Source organism: Coturnix japonica, chromosome 8, assembly GCF_054131305.1.
Source record: "Coturnix japonica strain WE chromosome 8, WE-NBRP24, whole genome shotgun sequence".
Taxonomy (NCBI): Eukaryota; Metazoa; Chordata; class Aves; order Galliformes; family Phasianidae; genus Coturnix; species Coturnix japonica.
Genome location: NC_140670.1, coordinates 28423522 through 28439372, shown reverse-complemented (window position 1 = coordinate 28439372; position 15851 = coordinate 28423522). Strand labels below are relative to the sequence as shown.

General features: G+C 43.1%; 1 protein-coding gene across 4 annotated transcripts in view; it reads left to right on the top strand.

Annotated features, from left to right (window-relative positions):
* CACUL1 (CDK2 associated cullin domain 1) overlaps nt 1-15851 on the top strand; it is an 80581-nt gene that overhangs the window by 41655 nt on the left and 23075 nt on the right. For 3 of the 4 annotated variants that reach the window (XM_085554814.1, XM_085554812.1, XM_015867458.3), the window contains exons 1-3: nt 4071-4474; nt 7913-8039; nt 12187-12289. In XM_085554814.1, coding sequence (XP_085410940.1) covers nt 4186-4474; nt 7913-8039; nt 12187-12289 — 519 coding nt within the window. In that variant the 5' untranslated portion in view covers nt 4071-4185. Of the gene's footprint in view, nt 1-694; nt 808-4070; nt 4475-7912; nt 8040-12186; nt 12290-15851 lie in introns of those variants that run through there. The other variant, XM_085554815.1, reaches the window with a different exon arrangement.

Sequence of the window (15851 nt, the reverse complement as noted above, 5' to 3'; positions counted from 1 at the left end):
TGAAATGGCCCAGAGCCCCTGGCTGAAAGGTTTTAATTCAGTATCATTGTGAAACATCTGAACAAGCCCGATCTGTCAGTATGCTATTAGCTGCAATGGGTACTTCACAAACTGCCAAAGCCTTATTTTCTGTCTAATTACACACACTTACAGGCCATGCTGCAGCTCTGAGCGGGACATTAGCAAAGGGTTCCACTACTCCCTGCTCTTAAGCTGTCAGCCAATAGCCATGTTCTGTTTCTTGTGCCCTGGGCTGTTCCGGGACCTTTTATATGCCTGGAGCCTTCCCTGGTGGCAGAAATTGTCTCCACATTATCTGTACAGTGTCCATAAGGTAGCTCACACCTGGGCTTGTCACTGTGCACAAGAGGTGAGCAGTTGGTTTTGTAGAGGGCTGAACAGAGACCTTTCTATTGCTTGCAGTGTCGTCCAGACACGTGGCACTGACTGACCAGAGCCTCACGAAATCATTGAACAAATAAATGTTATTTTGGTATTGCTTTATGGAATAGTATGGCCATGCCCATAGTTAGAAGGATTAGCTCATATCACATGCCTCAAAAATGCTTTCAGTGTGATTATGGCAAAAGAATCGTGCTTTGTATCGGTGCTGTAACACATGCCATAAAATTACAGGATACCTCTGCAATCCATCTTTTATCTTCCTTCACTCCCTATTCTGCCTGTTTTCCAGGACAATTCTGGAGTTACCGTCATATTCAGGAACTGAGTGATGCAGCCTGAGAAATAATCCCAAAAGGTTTTGAGGGGGAGAAAAAGTAACACGCAAGGAGCCGGCAGTGAGAGGTAATGTCACACACAGCACAGCACATGCAAAGGACTGAGGCACAAACCCTGAGGTGCAATGGAGCTCCTGGGCAAAAGGGCAGAAGCTGGTGGGTTGGGAGCCCCTTAGTGCAGGCAGGACCCTGCCATCAAGCACAGATCATGCAAAGACGGTGACCACTAGTGGAGAAGCTGGATAAAATCTCTGTGGTTATAGTCCGTGGTCACTGTACTCCTGAAGAGCTGCTGATGCTGGTGGGTGGGCAGAGAAAAGGAGCTGGCTGGAAAGCTTTATAAAGAGCTTTGTGCAGTTCGGGGCCCTGTTCTCATTACATGGTTGGAGAAGAGCACAGCCGTACTTGCTAAAGGACAGGGGAAGATATGCACATAAGTCTAATTCAAAACTCCCATTCACCCTTGTGCACATCATCCTGAGGTTTTGCATATGCACCCAGGGTAACAGTGAGCAGAACACAATGTCTCCTATGGCTTTGTCTGAGTTTCCTGGTTATATTTTCTTGTCCTGTCACAGCACAGAGACGAAGCCAGATGAAGCCGTGCATCTCTCTCTGTTTGTCCTTGACAATCTGAAATTTCATTTAATTTCTGTTCATTGAGCACCTCCCATTAATAATGTGAGATGTGAATGTGTTCCTCTCTGTATTTTTGCTTGGCTCTGTGCAGAAGAAACATGCACATCACGGCTATGTCTGGCTTTGCCCAGCAGCTCACACTGTGCTGCTCTCTGGCTGCACCTCCGGATGGCACAGTGCATGAGGAACACACAGCAGTGATTTCCTGGTGTGCCAAATACACAGAAGGTTCCTTTGATTCTTCTGCCTGTGGAAGATGGCAAGAATGATTTCTCTTCATGCAGCTGACTTCAGTTTATGCTCTGTTTCCTTCCAAACTCTCAGAAATCGATGCTGCTGATAAAACATGTCCGCAGCCTTTAGTTCTCAAGGACTTATCACATTTCTTATCATATTTCTTTTTCTAGTCAGTGGCCACCTAAGAGCCTGCAGTATAATGAGAAAGACCACATTTGCAGAGAGTATACGCTGAAGAAACGTGCTCTCACCACAGTCAGTATTGCAGTAATGGACACACTTGCTTCTCAGAAGTATTTTGTTTTCATATGGTGTTTATAACCAGAGCCATAAATCTGGGAGACACTTTACATGCTTCATTACTTGACTGAAATTCCATTTAACTCATTGAAAGCTTTCCTATTGACCTCAGTGGGATGGGTGATTGTGAAATAAGGAAATGCCAGTCTATTTTAAAATGAGACTTGTATCTATGTCACCATGGTTAGCAGGAAATAAAACAACCTGCGTATTGTTCACCAACAAGTTTCACATACAGCTGACCTGCTGCCTTCATGCACCCAGCTCTCACATGGAGTGCAGCAATAGCTGCTCAGGGATACCTACTCATCCCAGTGGTGTTTAGAAACACATGTATAAGAGGAAGAAGAAAATATCCAAGCCTAAGTGATGTGGCTATTCATATAAAATAGAAATTGCACAAAAGTTAAACAACCAACAGGAGGAAGCATCACAGCCTGCTTCTGACAGCCTTGATGGAGAAGCTCCCTTGTAGCCTTAATTCCACACATTTCTGTGTAGAAAATACTAATCTTTTAATGAATCACACTTTCTATGGATAATGTTAGGAAACCTTGATCTTCCTTTTTGAATTGTAATACAGCCTGAGGTTCTGACCTGATTGTCAAGAGCACTCGGTCAAAAAAAACCCAAAAAAACCCAACAAACCCAAAACAAAACAAAACAAACAAACAAAAAAACCAAAAAACCCCCAAAGGTTATGAAGATTTAACAATGACACTTGTCCAGATAATTAAATATGATTCAGGAGCCGCTGCTGGTTTGCCATCTGTATGTTACTCTGTGGGTAAAAGCATGAGAGTGTAGCAATGAGCTCATTGCAAGCCTTCAGTCTCCAGGGATTTTACGGAGATGTGAGGACACTCAAGAAGCTCTTGTCAGAACCCTGCATGGCAATGCCAATTAATACTGAAAATAATTACAGCTGTGCGACTGCAAAGTATTATTTTGCAAAGACTGTATTTAAACACCATCCAGATTTCCACATGCTGACGAGGAAAAGAGGAAACAGCGCGGTGGTGTCTGTGAAGTGCATGCAGAAACAAGCGCTTCGCTAGCGATGAAATGGTTGATAGCGCCTTTATCGGCATGCAGTCATGTGTTTAAATAGCGTGAGCCACAGATGACTGTTTCAGCTTCTCATCTGCCTTCTGGGAGGCAAGAAAGGGCTCCTTGTTTGATTTGTAAGAGGATACAGCTTGTTGCACAAGGCAACGGAGGAGCTGCTTTGGACTCCTGCCACAAGGAAGTGCAGTGGGTGCAGCCACCATGCAGGGAACGTTGTGAAAGGGATTAGAAAGGAAACGTGCCTCTAAAGAGCACACCAAAGAAAACGAATGACCCCATCTGGTCAGTAAAGGACAGAGGTGGTAACACAGAGAAGAGAAGGTTGCGGGGTGACCTCATTGCAGCCTTTTAATACCTGAAGGGAACTTACTCCCAGGAGGGGAGTAAACTCTTCGAAAGAGCTGACAATAGCAGGACACAGGGAAATGGTTTTAAGTTAAAAGAGGGAAGATTTAGGTTGGATGTTAGGGGGAAGTTCTTCACTAGGAGTGTGGTTAGGCCCTGGAACAGGCTGCCAAGGGAGGTTGTGGATGCCCCGTCCTTGGAGGTGTTCAAGGCCAGGTTGGACAGGGCCCTGGGCAACCTGATCTAGTAAAGGTGTATGTTTGGTGGCCCTGCCAGGCAGGGGGGTTGGAACTACATGATCCTTGAGGTCCCTTCCAACCCGGGTAATTCTGTGATTCTGTGAATTTGAAACAAACAAGCAAAAAAATTATGGGTTTCTCTTGTCACTTTCAATGTCTTTCTTCTTCACCACCTTGGTGTGGGAATCAGATGTTGTTTCTGCATATTTCCAACATTTGTAACAACATTTGGACACTCTCGAGCAGTTTTATGTCCTTTTTGTACTGTGGCACCCAAACTGCACCAAGTATTTGACGTGAGGCCATAGTAGTGCAATGCAGAACCCCTTTCCTCGACCATCAGTATCCCGTTCCGTGTTGCTGCTGTGTAACAGCACTTAAAGGAAAGGAGACATTACTCCTTCTCCTGCTCGATAAATGCTTCGGACTACGCTTCCCACAGTAACTCGCGGTGAGGCCGCTCCGCCTCCTTCCTCCTTCTTCCTTCCTCCTGTCGCAAAGTGTCGCTCCGTGCGGTGCCGTGCGGTGCCGGTGGCTGCGGGCCGTGCCCGGAGCTGAGCCCCGGCTGCCGCCATGGGTGGAGGGCGTTGAGTCCGTCCCGCTCGGCCGGCGGCGGCATGGAGGAGGAGAGCATGGAGGAGGAGGGTGGCGGCGGCGGCTGCTGCGAGGCCATGATGGACGATCAGAACCACAACAACTGGGGCGCCGGTGGGTACGGGCGGCACCTGCTGGGCCCCGCCACCGTCACCCCTCTCGGTGACCGCCCCCCGGCCGGACCGCTGCTGAACGTGGAGCCCGAGGCCAACGGCGTGCTGAGGAACTGCGACCCGGCCGGCGCTGCGGGCAAGGGGGGACCGGGAGGCATCGCTGCCGCCATCAACATCAACGCCTCCACCTCCAAGTTCCGTGAGTGAGCTCTGGATTTCGGGGCTGCCCGCTTCATCCCATTGCTTATGGCCGAGCTTCGGGGCTGGGCTGGGCTGGGGAGTGGAGCCTTCGTGAGAGTGGTTAGGCCCTGGAACAGGCTGCCCAGGGAGGTTGTGGATGCCCCGTCCTTGGAGGTGTTCAAGACCAGGTTGGACGGGGCCCTGGGCAACCTGATCTAGTAAAGGTGTATGTTTGGTGGCCCTGCCAGGCAGGGGGGTTGGAACTACATGATCCTTGAGGTCCCTTCCAACCCGGGTCATTCTGTGATTCTGTGAAATGTAGACCTTTTCCTGCCGTCTTGCTGAGCTAAGGCTGAAGGAAGGGAAGGCCTTTCTGCTGTTCTTTCTGATTCTACTTTCATTTCTAGCAGTCACATCCCTGGGCAAAGTTCGTCCTTTTCCCTAATGGCTCTCAGAAAAGTTGGATTTGGTGAATGAATTCCTCGAACTGTAGCCGTGTAATTGCCATGATGAAATTATGATGAGAAGTGCGCTTCTTTTTCTTCTTCCCCGTGCCAGCTCACCTGCACAGCTCCTCAGAAGCCAGAAGTTCAGGCTCCCTGCAGCCTCAGCTCCGTGGCTTTCGGCTCATTGCCAGGGCCGGCTGCTTTGAAGCTGGGGCTCCCAGACTCCCTAAGCTTGCTGGCTCAGTGCCTGCCTAGCTGTCAGGGCCCCAGGTACCTTGGGTGGCTTGTAAATCCTTGGGAAGGTTGCAGGGAAATGGTGCTTGGCCTTGCTAAATGGAGCCCTTTAATTCCCAAATCAGAAGTTGAGAGCTGGAGGTTTTCCTTCTGTTTCAGAGTGGAAACACTTGCAAACTTTGGATCTTACACAAATGGGAAGGTCATTTCCTGGCTAGACCATAGCACGTATGTGAGGAAAGGTGTGATTTTGGTTAGCATGTGCTTTTTGAGTTCTTGATTTTGCTCTTCCAGCATTAATATCCCAAGGCAGTAGTCGTCCTACTGAAGAAAATGAAGAGTCCTTTAAAATACAAAAATCTGTGAGGTGTTACACCCAGTACAACTTTTCTACACCTACTGTTGGTGATGTGTGTGTATGAACGTCACAAATCCATTGAAATAGAGAGGATAGAGAAAGTACAAGAGCTGAACAAGGGTCCTACATGTTCTGATCCTCATGCTGACAGAGGGCTCCTCGATCTCTACTTAATTATCACATATGGATAAAGGGAGAGAGGTCTCCTCAGAGGTAAGCAGGCAGTGAACAGGGAGGCAGCTGTGCTTGTTCCCTTCCTGTTCGCTGTGTATTCGCAGCGGCAGGGCACAGGCCCAAAACTGCACCTGTCTCTTCCTCTGGATTTTTTCCTCTAAAGCAAACAAACAAACAAAAATCCATTACCTGTGTTTTAATATGTAATTACTTGCAGCTTATTGCTTTTGTTTGTGTTTTTAGTTGCGGACTAATGCGGTCTAATTCATCGTGTAGATTAATGGAGGAAGAAGTTTTAGAACGGTTTAGAAGCTTCCGTCTAGAGGGTGCAAGTAAATTCTTCTTCCTTGAGATTAGGATAAGGCTGAGAACTAAGATGTGGTAAAGCGTAGCTCCTTTAATGGCTTTTATTCAAGTTAGAGCAAAGAAAATCTCCTATGTTGTGGCAATCTTGTAAGTAAAGCTATTTCCAGTTGGTCAGATTCAGTCCTAGCTAATGATTTGTAAAGCAATACTGCCATGAAAAATGTTTCCTAAATGTCATAAAGGAGGAAGTAAGAACTTTTATTGCTTTAAGAGAAACCTCTTCCGCACTGGTAACTGGGAACATACCCTAATTGTGGGGAGGATGTGCAGTTTTCCTTTTTCATCCTTTCCAAACTAGTGTGAATATGAATATATGTAATCCCAGTCCCATTTTGGATGGGCACATCACACAGGGCTGCGAGTGTCAGCATAACCAATAAGCTTCTGCCTGCCCTGCTGTATAATGTACAGTGCTTTGCACATAGTTGCATAGACAAGTAGTGTGATGAGAGAGGAAAAAAGAGTTTAACGTTATATTTACTAAAAAGTCATAGTGCAGATAGAGAAACCTGTCATTAAAAACAAACTGAAAGCTGGTGTGATACAGATCCATACAGAGCCATCCCCTGTCTGAACTGTTGTGCTGTAGCACAGCAAGTCTCATGTGCTCACACAGCCTGACAAGAGAGAAGGGAGAAAAATAAAGTCACGGGTCTACAGTGATGGCTGCAGGTCCGCCCAGCACTCTTTAGGTGTCTGTCTGATGTCATTATGCTTACACAAAGCATTCTGATAGATGGTTTAGAGAAGGCTGTATTTCAGTTCTGGCTATGGTACCGAAATATCTAGGTTATGCTGTGAAGCTCATGCATATTCTTTTACACTTATGTGATTTCAATGCCGCATTTGACTTGCACAGTTTTTCTTTTGAACTTCTCAGTGCATGGAAAAGCAGCAGTTGCTTTTCTAGCTTTGCTTGTGAAATATAATTTGCTAAAAAGCATCAGCGTCCATTGAATCAGATGTGGGCGGAACAGGGAGAGAAAGCCCAAGTGTGTGTTGCTACAGAATCCACTACTTCCCACAAACTTGACCAACTTCCAGAAAATCAAGCTCATCTTTTAGAATCGCCCTTACCCTGCAGGTTGGAAATGGAGGCTGTTGGATGCATATTCTTTTTGATCTTGGATGCCTGTTATAGGGATAAACTATGAAGAAAAGCATCCCAAAAAGACTGCAGTAGCAGCATACTGCCCTCAAAAAGGCTATTGCTGACTTGGGACAGTGACTGAAACCTGGAAGTAATCTGGTTTCTGGATTACAGATACAAAAAATAGTGATTGTTTGATGGCCTTAGCAAGGGAAATGTAAGTGTTGCCCTGTCTTCAGAACTGAAGTGTGGGAATCAAAGTGTTTCTAGGAAGTTAGGTGGAACCCATGAATAATGTTTCCTTTGCAAATCTACCAGTGCTTTTTTAGAAAGCATTTTGCGCTTTACTTGAGTAGTGCTTCTAATTGGTGGACCTCACTGCTTCTTTCTCCTTCTGTGTGTGTATGTACAGAATATATATATATAGGAAATATATGGATTAGGACTATATGTTGGGAAAGGACCCTAACTACAACTGGAGACAAAGGGAACTGCATGAAGGTTGAGGCCAGGTGAACTGCTGGCCTCCTCTGGGGTGCGTAATGTGGACACAGCTGCTGGGAAGGACATTGGAAGATGCAATCTATCTTTTTTCTTTTGATTTAAATAAAAAGATGCAGATTGAAGCATGGGCTTTATTTGTAGATGCAATTACCTTAGAAGAACTGAATTGTTCCTTTATTTCCTTTCTACCAGCTTATATGTGTGATTTGAAATTGCACGTCACTCATTTGCTCCTGGTCTTTTAGTTAAAAGTCACTAAATGTAGTTTTCTTCTTTTCCTTGTAGTAATGAATGTTATAACGATTGAAGACTATAAGAGCACATATTGGCCAAAGTTGGACAGTGCCATAGATCAGCTTTTAACTCAGAGTCCTGGTGACTACATCCCTATCTCCTATGAACAAATTTACAGGTAAGGAAATCTTTCAAGTGCTTTGTGACTTCCTTTTTGTATGTTAATGCTTGTTCTGTCTTGCAGCCTATGCATGTGTCATATTTTGTATTTATGTGGAAGGAAGGGAAGATTAAATAAAGTAGAACACCGTTTAAATCATATGAATGGGTAAATATCAGATATATATTTTGATATCCCCTATTCTCAGAAGTAAATACTGAATGGGGAAAAAATACATGAAATGTTGATGCAAATATAATCACCACCACAGTTGCTTAGTGTAATACATTATGAAATGTATTGAAGTCTCAACATCCCTTTCCTCAAAGGGGAAGAAGAGAAGGGCATGGTAGGTTTCTGACTTAGTATTTCAAAAGGATTATTTTTCATAGCTAGTAGGAGTCAACCTGGTGCGATGGAAGTGCAGATGTAAATTAAAGCAGTTGGTGCTGAGCTCCTTTTATGAGTTGTCACTTGTATGCTTTACATGAGATAGATTGGGTCTGATTCCTTTCTGACCAGCTGTACTGCTGCTGCATGCGTGGTAGAGGCTGACATGGTTCAGTCCCTTACGTCTGCTTTCCTGTCTGGTGAATACCTGACTTGTGTCTGGCCTGGAGATTTGCCTTGCTTTGCTTTGCTTAGAAAGGAATCTTGTCACTCAGCAGCCTTGCACTGCAGACCCAGCTAATGCATGGTTGGTTACAGCAGGAAGGTTTGCTTCAAAGCTGTGCTACTGCTCCAGACAAAAATACTAAAAGCTTTTAACCTGTGAGTTTCTCAGGAGATTGACTAAAATGTGTGGTTTTGTTCTGTAGGTGAGAAGTATCCAGCTGTAGGGGAATAGGGCAGAAGGTGGGGGCTGCTGCTGCTGGTCCTTTCCTGCAGCATAACTGAGCATAGTGTTGCAGGCTAAGGAATAACACGGGCATTTCAGTCAATTCTTGCTCTTTTCAGGAAGTTTCAGTCTCCTGTCCACCTGTTCTTAGCTGCTGATCCCTCTAGTTTGAAACTCTGGGTTAAGGAGCCAGATACCAGATAGGCAGACCTTCAGTCTTGCCTCTTAACTCCAGTTAAGAACTTCAGTAAAATTCCTATTTCCTCTTCAAGCTTTTGGAGCTGCTTTTCTCAGGGTTCAGACATCAGCACAAGTATAAATAACAGTGGTAGTCAGTTTGACTTGGGATGGGTTTTGCAACTTTAGTGTGCGTAATGAAACTCACCTCTCCAGCTTGAAATGACGTAGGTGCAAACAGCCACCAGGAATAGTGAAGTCATCATCTGCTGGCAGTCCTCCCTAATTGACATGTTCTATACCTAGTTAAGATTCTTTTTAAAATTATATGCTAAAGGGATGATGGGTTTTAAGTTAATCCTATTGAGTCCTTAGACATCAGAGTGAAACTTAATGCAGTATTTTAGTGATACACAGATGTCTGAAGCGTGTATTTTTACTATTATTGAAACAAGGCTGCAACTTAGCGTTGCTAAGAAAGCTGGCATGCCACTTCTGGAGTTTTCTTTTAAAGCTGTCTGTGAATGTAATTACACTGACACAGCCTTTTCCAGCCTGGTGATTTATTTGTTGTGATGTCCCTTTGCCTGTATTACAATCTAGACAAGATAGATTGAGGATGGAAGAAAGCTCCTTTTTGTTGACTTTAGTGATGATGCTTCCTTGGAGTGTCATAAGTAATAGACTTAGGGTGCAGATCCTCTCTGCTTCCCTGTGCTAGTTCTTTGTGCTTGTGCTTTGAAAATTAGGGTGTTTATGAGTCTCAAGCAGTGAGATGTCTTTTTTTGTTGTTGTTGCAGTGAAATTGAGCTGAAAATAGGCTGTCTGTTTTGATCATCTGTGTGCTGAATAAAGGAATTGAGGTTTCTGTTTTGCAGACTTGAAATGTCTTATTAGGTACTCAAGCTAGAGTATTTGCTGTGGTCAGTAACTGCAGGTGACTAATCCACAGCAGTGAAAGATAGGAGATAACTTCAGAGGTGTGTATGCTGATATTTGCTGTGGATCAGTTTACACATAAGCTACCAAAGTGTGATTAGTGACTGTTCTCATCTTTGAGTCCAAAGCTTGCCTGTTTATAGCTGCTTCCTCTTAAAGGAATGAAGTTAAATACTGTTGACGGAGTTGTAACAAAGTGAGATGAGGAAAAAGCGGGCAGCCAAGTTGTGCTTCTGACAATCCTTACAAGTGTTTCTTAAGGATAATGCAAGTAGATCGCTGTTCTTCAAAACACCTTACAATCTCAGATCTTCATTCCTCCCACTAACTGTCCTACTTGAGTGGCGCTGAGCTATGTTAACGGGGCTAACAAGTCAGTGACTTCTTTGGGGGTAATAGAAGGGCAAGGATGATTCACGGAGTCAGCCTACAATTGGGAAGTGAAAACAGGATCTGCAAATGGGGAAGTAACATCTAAATATAAATGTTCAGATAAAGTATAAACATGTCCTACACGTACTTATAAAAACCGGTGTTTGACTACAGGATATGTTGCAGAAGTAAGTACAGTGATAGCGCATGTAGCCATAAGCAGACCTGCTTTAAAATTCAGTTTAGTTAGGTTGTTATAAATGAAGCTGTCAGCTTGAGGAAGCAGCTGTATGCTCATTGGTGATGCAGCAAAGGCTGTTGGTGCGCTGGCTGGCTTGTAAGAGATCATAGAAGTCATTCTGGCTTTTCATACTGATGTTTCTTTCTTTGATCTAAATTAAATTGATGTGTTTGCTGTTGCAGCACAATGACAAAATATTTTCTGCTCCTGATTGTTCCAGAATAGGACCTGCTATTGGTAGACTTAGTGTGCAAGAATTAGGTTTTTTGACTATGTTTTAAGACAATACCAAACCACGTGTTATTTTCAAAATATAAGAGAGGGAATGGTGTAAGGTATCTTTATGGCTTCAAAAAACAACAGAGGCTTGCCAAATTAGAGGACTTCACGTGGGGGTGAGCAAAGTAGTTTTAGTGTTTTTTGAAGTTGTCAAAGGGAACAAATAACAAACTTGTAGAAGGTACAGGAATATGAAATCTGTTACTGGTAATCTGCTCGTCAGATCTTCCAAAAGGATTTGAGAGTGGCAGTTACTGAAGTAGAGTGCTGTCTTGGCCCCTCAAGTCCCAAAGCTGGTGCTTTGTCTCCCATGCATTACAAAATTAGAGTAGCCCTGAGCTCTGTCAGTGCCACCTTTTCATGATTTTTTTTTTTCTTTGCATCACTTGCTTAGTAAGGAATCTCAATGTGATTATACCATTAGAGGGGCACCGTGTTGCTGTACTGTTTCTTATAGGTACCATTAAAAACATACCAGAATCATAGTCTAGGATCTGGACATCTCTGTATTTAAATTTGTCTGTGCATGTTCTAAGGAACAGTCTTTAGCCTAAACTACTTGTTCTTTCAGTACTCCATGTAGTTGGAGAGAGAGGGGCAGGACAGAGGTGTGGGTAATAAGGTTTAGCCTGCTTAAGGTACCAGATGAAGGCTTCTTGTTTTTGGCAGCTGACTGCAGAGAATGTAAGCACTGTAGTGAGGTAGAAGTTACTTGGTGCTGATAATGCCCTGAAGATGACTGCCTTAATGCTACTTGCTGCTTAAAGTTGTGCGTGTCTGTATTTGCCTTACAACCATTGCAAATGTGTTTTAAATACCTAAACCTAATGCAGATATGCTGTTATTACAATATGAGAGCAGTATAATGTTCTTAAAAAGCAAAAGTGACACCAAAGAGCAGAATTAATGCAGCCAATCCATGATGTGGAGAATAATAGTTGCATTGCTCTTTGCACATCTTTATTTATTGTGAAATATAATTGATAGTTGGGTGGTGGGTTTTTTTTGTTTAGGTTTTAAGCCACAGAAGATAGGACAACATGCATAGGGCTTTATTTTCTGTTCAGAAGTGCACTGTTAAGAGAATTCATTGTAAGTTAAGCTGTAGTTAGGTGGGGTGAAGGATGATGAAGGCATGGATGACTTTAGAGTCTACTGGAGTTCATTTGAAGCTTAGAGCTGCATTCAAAAGTTCAGCTATCATTCAGTGAAGTCTGTTTGCATCTGAATTGAGACTTGAACGAAATATTTTGAAGTCTGTTACCCTTCATTGCAAACTGTTGTAAGTTCATTGTTTGTTCCTATATTTGTCTCTGCAGTTGTGTGTATAAGTGTGTATGCCAGCAGCATTCGGAACAGATGTATAGTGACCTAATAAAAAAGATAACTAACCACTTAGAGAGAGTCTCAAAGGAGCTGCAGGTAAGAAGCTGCACAATCTAATTCTATCTTTCCTGGGATCTGTGCTTATACTGGAGCAGCATGTAGGTGGCCTATGGAGGGTGTTGCCATTAATTGTAATTTATGCCAGTTTACTAAATTGGGAACTGCATCACTCAGTGACAGAATACCAACTACAAGGTCTGACTGTATGGCACCCATTAGCCTTAGAAATACTGTGTGGACAGCAGTGCCTAAAATTTAATATAATACGGAATCAAAGATTTGAGAAGGGGAAATCTAAGGTGTAATCTGAAATGTAAACACTTTAGTCGAATATAATCTGAGCATGACATGGATATCTGCCATTCCTTTGTTAATCTTTATCAACTGCTTTATAGTCTATGCTTCATAAGCAGTGCAAAAATCTAAAGGAAGAAATTAAAGTGAATCAAGTATGCAGTAATTCATAGCTGGTATTTCATAATTCATGTGAAGATTGTGTGCTACAGTTTATTCTGCATTTTTCTTGGCTATCTCTAGATGTCAGTGGTTTACAGCAGTCCTAATACAACTTGTATATACCTATCTTCATTGCATCTTATTTGTGCATCCATGTTTGTTTTCATGTGTGCTCCTCATTGAAAAATCCCTTTTAGGTTAGAATCTTCAGGCATGTGCTTGACATTGTCATCAGTAGCAGCAGCACTAATTCATTTTCTGACTGATTTTTGAGTTCTGTACTGGCTTGTGTTGAGTCAAGCAGAGATGCCAACTGCATAGGAACCCTGAATTATAGCAGCTCTTTCAGTGCTTCTAATAACTGATAGGTAATTTCAGTCATGAGGATTCTTACCGCTAACTGCATCAGGTATTTCTGGCTGACCTTGCATGTCCATCAAAGTATACCTTACTGTAATCATTCTGATGTTCTGTTCTCATGCCATGCTTCTCCTCTTGTTGCTTTCCTTAAAAACACAAAACAAAAAAACAAAAGAAGACAATGCCTCCAAATGTAGTAGATGTGATGTCTGGGATGGGCTTTAACTATGAAATATCTAGGTCATCTTGAGCTAGATTCCTTGCTGCTTTTCTGTTTTATGATTTCTTTATTCCTCGTACAGAGACAGCCTCAGCTGTTCTGTAGCTGCTTGTCAGTGCAGATAAACATAACGTTTAGAATGAAGTCTTCCCTGGGTCCTGCTGAACTGGTGCAGCCTGTACATTTTTCTTCTGATTGTGAGAAGTAAGAATCATTGCAGCTGTACAGGTTTGGCCAGTTCCTCTGATACATTCCATAGTAGAGTACTACACTGCTTTGAATTTGGAAATACCCCGAAATCTTTTCTCTGCAGCAGTCCTTGGTAGCTTCCTCAGTTCTGAAACTGCAGGTTTTGATGTTTCCCTTGGCACATACATACATTCAATTCTTCCGAATAGAAACAAGGTTGTCTGCTGAACCTGAGCTATTGAAGGAGTTGAAGGACAACCATATAATGCAACCTTTGTCTTGCAAAAGTTTTCATATGTAGGGTAGACACACCTTATGGCAGGTGGCAGGAGAGTGGTAATGTAACACTGTACCATCTTCAGGTGACCTTGTTTTTGGATAAATGGCAAATACATTTTTTTGAGCTGCTTGAAGAAAAACCTGTATGCCTTAAAATTGTTCTGTAGAGAAACTGTATTGGTTATGGATTGTGACATTACTACAGTGCATTTTATTATCCTATGTCTTTGCTCTTCATACCTTTTGGTTACATGTAGTCGCTTGGATTTAAGTTGAAGTATGGTGCTAGATCTTTACCCTACAGTCGCCAACTAAAGATCACTTCGTTGATCACTTGGAAGTTTCCAGTCCACACAGTATAAATAGGATATACTGTGCATTGAAAGGATTTGCATATGTGATGTTTCACTTACTCTGGTATAAGCTCATTCCACGCGCCAATATTGAATTGTGGAGTTCTGTTGAGTTGGTGAGGTATGACATACTGTGAGGTAATATTTTATGTATAGAGAGCCAAGGTTGCTTGGGACAAGCCAGAGTACTGTTTTTATGTTTGAAAGCAGGTCATCATGACAACTGAAATGGCGGGCAGTTGCAGTGTCTTGTTCTGGACAAGCTGAACAACTTCTTTGCATAGAAGTGCAATGGTTTCATGGCAGGTGGATTGCAGGATATCTATGTGTAACCAACATGCCAGAGCAAGCTGTTCCATACTAGGAGTGCTCATCAGCAGCAGAAGCAGTAAAACTGTCAGATACCAAATGGTAGAAGTGGAGCATCTAAAGGGACCAGTCGAACCTGCTTTTGCTAGTTTCTCACCATACTGGAGTTCGTTCTCTTTCCTTGCTGCATTCATTGCAATAACTCCCTATGTATTTTTTTTTCCTCTGCTTGTCTGGCAAGCCTGCCTTTGGCTGAAGCTAGTGAAAGGATGGAGGTGGTCAGGGTTGGCCTGTGTGCCCCAGGTGCTGCTGAGGATGCACTGGGATGTGTGTGAGGTTCTTGGTCATCCCCTGCTGACTTCTGCACTTGCTGGCTGGGTGTTGTGTTGGATGGCATTAGTGTTTATCCTGAGCACACCTGAAGGGCTGCCCCATGTGTTTTTGGCTGAAGAAATTAATTTGTGGTGGTGAGGGAGGGGTTAGGAAAATATGAGTGGGCTGAATGCACAATCAGCATGTTTGGCATTGGGTAAAAAGCCATGATTGTTACCTGCTTAGAAATACATTGCAATGAGATGAATTGCTTGTTGTTGCATCATCTCTCCTTTGAGATGGAGCATTATGTATCTCAAGACGTGTCTAGCTCCCTCCTGGCTGTGCAGGTCAGTGATCCTTTCCTCCGGCTGTTTCAGCAGGGGAGAAGCAATGAGCAAGGGTTGCCTTCCTTTCTCCCATCTGATGCTGGACCAGCTTTTCTGCATTAGTACTATTGAGTTTTGCCTCACGGGACTTCCAGTAATTAGGAAAATGAAGGTTCCCTAACTCTTGAGTTGGTCAGAATTCTGGATTGTGTTAGTTAAAGAGAGTCAAGGCAGAGCACACAAATGGATATACTTGCCGTTGTTTTGAGGCCTGTTACACCTGTATGTCTACTGATGATATTTTTTATTCCAAGGTGCTTTATTTGGAAACTTTATTGTAATGGACATAGCCCATTATGCTGTGGTTTAAAATAATGACAGCTGTTTTTGTGGGTAGGTGCTGAGTCATTCAGATGTATGAGATAGGGTGAATATACAGACATACTTTCAATTTAAATACATTTTCTTTTAAAAATAGTAAAGCTATATCTGCATTAATGATGAGTGTTTGGCCTAAGCATGTCTCTTACGCTTTGGCGAAGTCATTTGAAGTTAATTGCTGTGTCCATTAAGGATTTTGAGAACTGAGCATCCTAGTGTACCCAGACACTGAGCAGGCCCATGACGAAGTGCAAGTATAGTTAACCTATTATTGGTTTGGTTGGAAAAATCTCAGGAATTCGCTTAGGAAATGACAGTGAGGTGAAAAGCAATAGTTCGTTGTGTTCACAAGGCTTTTAGTTTAGAGCAAAAGAGAGAAAGGGATCTATTGATTCTGTGTCTTTGTCAGA